This window comes from Larimichthys crocea, unplaced genomic scaffold, assembly GCF_000972845.2.
Source record: "Larimichthys crocea isolate SSNF unplaced genomic scaffold, L_crocea_2.0 scaffold83, whole genome shotgun sequence".
NCBI classification, from domain to species: domain Eukaryota; kingdom Metazoa; phylum Chordata; class Actinopteri; family Sciaenidae; genus Larimichthys; species Larimichthys crocea.
This window is the reverse complement of record NW_020860930.1, coordinates 945,744-955,039: the sequence shown is the minus strand read 5'-3', so window position 1 is coordinate 955,039 and position 9,296 is coordinate 945,744. Positions and strand designations below refer to the sequence as shown.

General features: G+C 44.4%; 1 protein-coding gene across 1 annotated transcript; it reads left to right on the top strand.

Moving 5' to 3' along the window:
* The first annotated feature begins 4,750 nt into the window (after positions 1–4,750).
* On the top strand, positions 4,751–8,602 carry LOC104928291 (transmembrane protein 100). Its single transcript, XM_010742550.2, has 2 exons — positions 4,751–4,884; positions 6,868–8,602. The coding sequence occupies exon 2, from the start codon at positions 6,911–6,913 to the stop codon at positions 7,382–7,384; it is 474 nt and encodes a 157-aa protein (XP_010740852.1). The 5' UTR covers positions 4,751–4,884; positions 6,868–6,910; the 3' UTR covers positions 7,385–8,602.
* Positions 8,603–9,296: the final 694 nt, after the last annotated feature.

Genomic DNA, 9,296 nt, shown 5'->3' with positions numbered 1-9,296 from the left:
TGATTCATGTATTTTGAAGTTGATTTGTTCTTTTAATAATTGTTACTGTGGCCTTTTGTCGAGCACCTGTGACCTCCCCCACACTTTTATTTCATCTCTTTCAGTTTTTCACATCCTGTCACTCTGTCTCTATTCGGCTCATCTCCTTCTCTGTCTAATAACATCCTCAGTTTCCTCTGATCCTAATAATACCAAATGATAATCATGCTGACAGTAACACATCCTGTATGCCTCTGTCACATCCCCTCCACTGTTTTCACCCTGTCTTCTGTCTTTGAAGCTTCATTTTTCCACTTATGTTTTGTTTTAATGTTAAAAAGAAGGAGATGTTCACAGTTAAACATACTGAACTATTTATAACAGAAGTCTGGTGTCTCAAGCAGCTAACTGCTAACTAACTGCTGCTGACTGAATCTGTCGTTACCATGCTAACAGAACCGGGCTCAGCAGCCGGACCGGGTTGGAGCTCCGCCTCTGAGACCAACAGGAAATAACGGTACAGTACCGAGGTGATTTAGAGACTTTATGATGGAAACATTGATCAGCAGAAAAGCTGCTCACTGCTGGTCCAGAGGTTGTGTTCGGTCCGGCCGGTTTGAGTCTGAACATGAGACAAATATAGAACAGCAGAGTGACCCAACAACACTTCTACACTTTTGTTTTCTGGTCTACAGACCATCGATGGCTCACGGGGCAGCTGGCGTGACTCCACACTTTCAGTAGCAGTTTTTTTTAGTTTCTGGGCCGTGTGAAACTACAAAAAATGCAAAGTCAACTTTTCCACTCTGGCTGGAGCCAAAGAAAATTAACAGCGTGTAAGATTACAAAGCTGGAGTGTGACTGATCACACCTGTATTCACAGGAAGGAACAGAAAAGAAAAGCACAAACACAGCCCTGTGCTGCTAACCTCACCACTTTACATGCACAGTCTGTAACCATCTGTTGTAAAGAGGAAGCAGGGGAGGATGTCTCCAGAGACATGGATCCAAAGCAAATAACTCACATCATCCCTAACCCAGAAATGGATCCGGGAAGGAAGTGATTTAGCACCGTCCCTGTACAGGCGTCCAATGGACCAGAAAGGAAGATCAATGTCCACGCCTCCATTAAACATCTCACTGCTCTCATTTCCTGACTGCGACAAATAAACAGAGCCAGTCAGACAGGAAGTGAAACATCAGATCAGATCTGAAACCTGAAGGTGCAAATGTATCAGACAGTCACCTCCAGTGGAGACAGTGACGGATACATGATGACTTCAGTGCATATTAGTAGATGCTCAGTGTCTGCAGCTGAACTCTCTCTCTGTCTCTCTGCTGTGGTGACCCCTCGATCTGGATCAGAGCACTCATTGGGGCCCTGTGGCCTTCACTGCCCTCAGAGAGGACCATGTGTAGAAGTCTGCTTGGGCCCAGCTGGACACTGCAGGAGCTGTAGGGTCTAAAATCACATGGATCTGATCTCTTTGTGTTTTCACCAACAGTTACTGAGATACTCTGTGGAGGAGATGCTCTGGATAACATCTGCGTCTCTCTGAAGTGTTTCATGCAGTCACAACATTAGAGCTGCTCCAATGAATATTTTGGTTTCAATAATAGATTCAGTCACTCTTTGTAGGTGTCCATTGATGAAGCCTTGTTGACAGTTTCTTCAGAAGGCAAAGCTTCTCATCAGACAGAAGTTTGCAATAAGAAGGACGACGCCTCTTTCCATAAATCTGCTGGAACACAGAAACCTTCTGACGTCTGGATCCTGAGAGGTTTTTTTTCTCATTCTCTCGAGATCGGAGGAAAACTTTAGCATGAAGTCAGCAAAACAACATTGGGGCTGTAACTTCCCTTTGTGCTATTTAGGCTGCACCTGCACCGAGAGCTGGGTGGGAAAGGGAAAGGATGTCAGAGCAGAGAAACCTGCTGGTCCAGATGTTGACCTCCAAAGTGTCATCTATCACCCAGATGTATATACATAGATGAAGTCGAGGTGGACCAATGTTTGAGGTGTTTACAGGTTCTTCGTGGTATTTTAGAGTTTCCTGATAAATGATGAATTATCTTGTACTCAGGTCGTATCCTAATTTTTTTTTTTTAATTCCAGTGAAATGCTTTCTCTCTAGTGATTGCTATGTCATGTTAAAGTTTTCTGGTGAAGAAACTGAGACTTCCTTAATAGAAGATCAAACACATCTGATACTTTCACCATCAGCTGTATTCCCTGTCCTCATGCTGGCCTCGGTCCATCTCAGATGCTGTGTTCTGCTCTGATCTGGGTTCACTGGAAGTCCATAGGACCTCTCTACAGACTCTCCACAGACTGTTATTGCTGCATGGCGTAAAGGACACTCAGCACTGGTTCATGGGAACTCTAACTGTCTATTAAAACAAACTGATTCTCACACACACGCAAATGTTTTCTGGTCTTCCTCATCTGTAACGTTATAATCCACCAGATTTCAGTCCTGGTTGACTTTGTGACACCTTTTGTTTCCGTGGTAACAACAGTTAATGCATAGTTTAATGACATAGCAAAGATACATTACCAGCTACTTTGTCAGAAATCCAGCGTAGCAGCTGCGCTGTGTGTTTACTGTGCAGCCTGACAAACAAAGATGTAGGTCATTCATAATTACAAGCTCCATCGGTTTTCATTCACACACACAGTAAAGGGAGTTTTGTTTAAAGCTGCTGATTCTGTATTTCAGTTCTTTTTCTTCTCCTGACAGCTCTACACAAACCCCGGACCACCCTGGACGTGAGACTGGAGCCGTACAGAGGCTTCAGAGGACAACAGGGACGTGGACGATAAATAAACCTCAGCTGTGTCTCTCAGCTGATTCCTCCCAGATGTTAAAGTCTGCAGGACTGGAGGGTGTTGGCCTCCCTGTTGGCTGATTCTGAGAGAGGAAATGTGACCCAGATAGTCTCCATCAGAACATGCTCAGATGTAAGTAAGTATGCCGCTCCCTCGAAACTTGGAATCAGTCTTTGTATGTGTTTAACCCGCTGGGGTCCCATCAAGAGCCTTTCATCAAGTGCAAACAAGTTTTAAATGTTGAGAATAAAAACTCAGACACAAGCTGGACAATGTAGTGCAGCGTTAGTGAGGAAGGCACAGGTGAAATGAAAAGTTATTTTATGATCGCTTCATAGTAACTACCTTCAGTGCAAAAAAACACACCGCCAGACTGTGTCCTTAACGACCCACGGGTGTCCTTAACGACCCACAGGTGTCCTTAACGACCCACAGGTGTCCTTAACGACCGCCAGGTGTCCTTAATGACCCACAGGTGTCCTTAATGACCCACGGGTGTCCTTAACGACCGCCAGGTGTCCTTAATGACCCACAGGTGTCCTTAATGACCCACAGGTGTCCTCAACCACTGACGGGTGTCCTTAACGACCCACAGGTGTCCTTAACGACCGCCAGGTGTCCTTAATGACCCACAGGTGTCCTCAACCACTGACGGGTGTCCTTAATGACCCACAGGTGTCCTTAACGACCGCCAGGTGTCCTTAATGACCCACAGGTGTCCTTAATGACCCACAGTTGTCCTTAACGACCCACAGGTGTCCTTAATGACCCACAGGTGTCCTTAACGACCCACAGGTGTCCTTAATGACCCACAGGTGTCCTTAATGACCCACAGGTGTCCTTAACGACCCACAGGTGTCCTTAATGACCCACAGGTGTCCTTAACGACCCACAGGTGTCCTTAACGACCCACAGGTGTCCTTAACGACCCACAGGTGTCCTTAACGACCCACAGGTGTCCTTAACGACCCACAGGTGTCCTTAACGACCCACAGGTGTCCTTAACGACCCACAGGTGTCCTTAACGACCCACAGGTGTCCTTAACGACCCACAGGTGTCCTTAACGACCCACAGGTGTCCTTAACGACCCACAGGTGTCCTTAACGACCCACAGGTGTCCTTAACGACCCACAGGTGACCTTAACGACCCACAGGTGTCCTTAATGACCCACAGGTGTCCTTAACGACCCACAGGTGTCCTTAATGACCCACAGGTGTCCTTAACGACCCACAGTTGTCCTTAACGACCGCCAGGTGTCCTTAATGACCCACAGGTGTCCTTAACGACCCACAGGTGTCCTTAATGACCCACAGGTGTCATAGTGACTCAATCAGGTGACTGCAGGATGGCGGGTGTGTCCATGAGTCTCATGCCTGTCACGGTGTCAGTGACCGAGCAGAAGTAACTACCTGGACCTCAACAACACCTTGAAGAAGCTTCTTGGATCAGAGATGAAACCTTCAGCGGGTTCTCCATACTGACCTGGATGACTGATTACTTTGAGATGTGTTTGTCTGACTTGACTTGTGTTTTCCTGCTGGTTGAATAAAGCTTTATACAAGGTTATACACTTTAGCTGTTATCATGTGTGATCATGTCCTCAGTTTTTACTCGCTGCATCTATCATCTGTTCCATCAGGATGAAGATGTCCTCAGGAGTTTTAAAGGTTAGTTTCCATCAGTAGTAAACTTTCAGAATAAAGGTGCTTTCCTCCTCTTTCAGAAACTCCCTTAAATCATTTAAAGTGATTTGACATGACCTAAGGAGAGTTTAACAGTTCAGCAGTGTGCAGAGATTCACAGTGTTAGTGACAGAGTACTAGCTGAAGGCAGGAAAGAGTTAAAACTTTTCTTGTTAGTCCAGTAGGAGGTGGTATGGACGGGGGAGGAGGGGAGGGGAGGTGTGGGGGGAGGGCAGTCCCCCATGTTTTTCTATTGATAGTCATATTCCCCCATTTATTCCTGCAGTGAGGACGATGCAGAGACGAGCTCAGAGAGACGACCTGTGGAGCGTCCACGCTGAGGACAACATGAAGGACTGATTCAGAGAATGGAGAGCTGCACACCTCGACAGTAAGTGTCTTTATTTCTCCTTTTTCCAGGATGGAAAGCAGGTGGCTGCATCATTAAAACTTATTGACCTGCAGTGATAACGTGTGTGTGTGTGTGTGTGTGTGTGTGTGTGTGTTCAGTCATTACTGACTGTTGATCTCAGATCAATCTTTGAAAAAAAAGGTTAAGGTGACCTGTCAATGAATCTGACAAATTAAGGTCAGTGTGAGGCACTGAGTGAATATTTAAGGGTGTTTGACTGACTGCTTCTTCCTCACAACCTTTTTTTCTTATCATTGATGCACAGAAACAGATTTTCCATCACAGGTTTTTATGCAGAACAGATCTGTAGATAGAAACGTGTGAATCAAAGAGTTGCTTTAGTGAAGATCTGAGTAAAGATTTAAAATGTGTGTAAATGTTTCTTCACAGACTCACTATAAAACTAAATACTGTGTGAAGATCATTTTATAAATCTGAATCCATTCATGACGAGTCATTAAGACATCAGAAATCCCTAAAAACATCTTAAAACCTTCTGTGATGTGAAGTTTAGAGCTTCAGCTGGTCTTAATTTAGTGGCTGAAATCTTTAATCATCAATGTTATCTGCAGACTGAGGAGCATGAGCAACATTTAAAACATTAATGTCTAAATCGATCTGTTTTACTCCTTCAGGTGAATGATTCCATTCACAGTCCACCTTAAAACTTCAGGTTTAAGGAGGTAACCTCACTAAAGGTCAAATTTTAATCTTGTTTATTTCTCTCAGTCGTCTTTCCTGCTTCGCTTCCTCATCTTCTCAATTAAGAGAACTTGTTAAGGTGGACTTATTTTGCAGTGCAGGCTGTCTAACAGGTCCTGATTGTGACTGACAGCTGAACAGGAGGGTGGACACAATAAAGGAAACACCAGACTTTTTAATAAAGCTGCAATGATTAGTCGATGAATCGATCATTGTTGAAACACAACAAATAACGTAGATAAAAATGTCGACCAGTCAGATTAAACATTTCCACGTTGGACCGCCATGTTTCTACAGAATGTACAAACTGACTCGGACTCTAAGATTTTTTTTGTGCGTTTCGTGGTCACAGCAGTTTCTGGAGAGGGTGAGGCGAGCAACTGCAATCAGCAACTACCCCCCTAGATGGCGCTAAATCCTACACACTGCTCCTTTAAATGAGGTAGCTCACCATGGTAACAGGGTACATTACCATAATGCGCTGCACAGTTATACGGCTGCAAAGCAACGCAAGTCCAGAGGAAATTACATAGACTACAGGATCCTGACAGGGACAAAGTTCTAAAGAGCAAGAGATATTTTATGTGTCAGTAATCACTTTAATAATTGTGATAATACCAGAAGAGTTTATAAATACAACATTAAGTCAGATTTGATTTCTTTGATTTCAGGCGTTCTTTGGAAGCCTCAGACTTTAAAGGTCCAGTCTGCAGAATTTAGCGCCATCTAGTGGTGCAGCTGCTTATAGAAACCCCCTCATCTCGCCTTCTCCTTTGTGCCATGAAAGACATGAAAAACCTTAAAGTTCCTATCTAGAGCCATGTGACATGAAGGCTGTCACAGTCGGCTTCTCAGTGGATTGGACAATGGGTTCTAGTAGATTATTAGATTATTTCTAATTGTCTAAGTATTGTCATTGGATTATATTTGATCCATGTTTTCTGATCTCCTGTTTGTCAGAAATCTTCCTCCATCTGTTTGACATTAAAGTGTAATTAACAGCAGCTGGACAGCATCACTCTTGTAGTCTTGGTGGGTGTGGGGTAAGAAGCAGAGAACTTTAATTTTTCTGAAAAGGTTTAATGTCACAAAACTGAACCACCTTTTTGGTTTGTTCAGAATTAATGTTAATGTGTTTTTTTTTCCTACAGCTCTTAAGGCCTGAGAATAATGAAAGATAAAATATTTTAGGGTTACCACATACAGGCGTGGACTGTGAGCACCAGAGGCTTAATTAAAGTATGAATCTTCTGTTTTCAGCTAGCTGTTCTGTGATTGGCTGATCGCTGACATCACTATCAATATGGCCCACATCTTCCTCGCCAGTAAGATCACCATGCCAGACGACCTCCACTGCAAAGGCGGTGCCAGGATCCCCAGGAGTGCCATGAGAATGCCAACATCGATCTCTGCTGAGAAGCTGAGCCGGGACAAGCTCAGGAAGGACCACGGCGTCATCATGACGTCACACGTCCCGCACGTCAATGAGGTCCAGCTGACAGCGGCCACTGGCGGCGCAGAGATGTCGTGCTACCGCTGCACTGTGCCGTTCGGTGTGGTTGTCCTCATTGCTGGCATCGTGGTCACGGCGGTCGCATACACCTTCAACTCCCATGGGTCCACCATCTCGGTGCTGGGACTGGTGCTGCTGTCTGCAGGTCTGGGCCTTCTGGGCTCAAGCGCCGTCTGCTGGAGGGTCCGACTGAGGAAGAAGAGGGACAAACGGAGGGAGAGCCAGACCGCCCTCATGGCCAGCCAGGGATACTGTGTGGCCTGATCAAAAGTCCTGAATCTAGTCCTGAGTGGAGATCAAGTTTAAGCTCTTTCTATCCAAAAAGTCACACTTGTGTTGTGGACGATGAACTTCAGGGAGACATTGATCCTGAACGCACCATGCAGAGTTTAACAGGGATATAAATTAGTAAACGTAAAGAGATGGAGCTTGTACATCTGCAGGGTCTATCAGAGGCAGTGATGACTCTGCAGAAACCTTGAAGGACTTACTGACGCCATGAGGTTACAGCGAGTGAAGGATGGACAGATGGCAGTAAATACTGAATTATTGAACTCTATACTGGAAGTGCTGGACAATGGACAGAGGACTTTTATGAAGCTCTAGTGCTGAGACCATGAGTTCAACAAACAATCATTCAGTAACTGACGACTGATAAACCATTTTAGGTCAGTTATGAAGCTACAACATTCATCTGGATTCAGCTTGTCAAACTTTCTCTCTGTTTTCTATCATTCAGGTTTTAGACATCACCTTCAGTTCTCGGATCCCCCTGTAGTGACAACACTGTCATGTATCTAAGTACAAGTTACTGATGAAAATACATCCCGTCACCTGTACCTCACATCGACAGTGACTCATTTGTGTGAATCGTCATGTCCAAACAGAAACACAAACTCTAATCACAGGATGCTAAAGCTAAAGTTTTGAAGACTTCTGTAAATGAGAGATTTGATTAAAGAAAGGAGAGTTCATACATTTTAAAGACATTTCAGACCAACAAAGCTCATCTATGATGTACAGTATCTCTAACTAAATGCTGCTAATAAGCTCTAAGACATTTAACAAGGTACTCTGTTGTTGGTGTTTCTTTCTTAGACAAAATACAGAATCAGCCTCGTCTGTGGTCTCAGCACTCTGTGATTCTGTCGCATAGCAGCTGAAAACATTGGATTTAATGGTGTGTGAGTTAACTTTCATCAGTACACGTGTTTGGGATCCTGAGAATATCTTGTTGGTGTCTACACAAAAAAATCTGCAGCTGAATCACGGAGTAGTGAGCTCACACGTCGGGCTAATCTCTGATATGCATGCAACCTTGTATATTTAACTCGTGCACTATGATCCAAAGTGATGAACAATAACCACGTCATGTATTCCACTGTATTAACACGTAGCTGTCTAACTGTTTAATGTGGGTTTATTTATTCCGTCGCAATATGAGTGAAACTTTTGTTCTATTAAACTCAACATTCAACATGAGACTGAACGACTTCTTTTGAATTTACTCACCGAGGCATTCAGAGCAGCTTGAGGACAGACTGGAAAGTTAAAGCAGCTCGGCTGTTATATTTAGTTGTGTTTATGTTGCCTAGCATCCCACAGACACACGACCAGATAATAAACTGGGGGGGGTTGCGTCATTTGGAGGAGGAGGTGCAGGTTGTGGTGACGGGTAACGGTTACAACGCGTTGTCACTTCTGCAGTGCTAACTTTATCTCCACTGGAGTGCAGCATCCTGGGAATGTGGGAGGGAGGGGGGAGTGGTGGCGATAGGGTGAGAGACATAGACAGAGAGTGGAAACAGAGAGAGAGGATGCAGCGTTGCATCACCTCCCTGGCTCTTCAGCCTCGCTCCTTCAGACACTCGGAGGAGGCACAGCTCCTCTCCGAAGGTGAAAATAGAAGCAGTGAAGTGGAAAAACATCTGAACCTCACAGGAAGTGAACAGTGACACCGTCTGCAGCAGATCGTCACCCACTGATGATTAAATAATAATTAATACTGAACTCACCAATAAGTTACAAATCAAATAAGATCTGGTCATAATGAAAAAGTTTCTCACCATAATTAACACAGAGGTTTGTTCAGGCTAACGCCTCTGTGAGGCTCAAACTGACACTAAAATGTTTTTGCAGGTAGCATGCTCATATTTGTTAATTAGTCACCAACATT

Excerpts from the sequence above, each read along its gene's own strand:
- LOC104928291 (XM_010742550.2), top strand. The coding sequence starts at position 6,911 with ATGGCCCACATCTTCCTCGCCAGTAAGATCACCATGCCAGACGACCTC.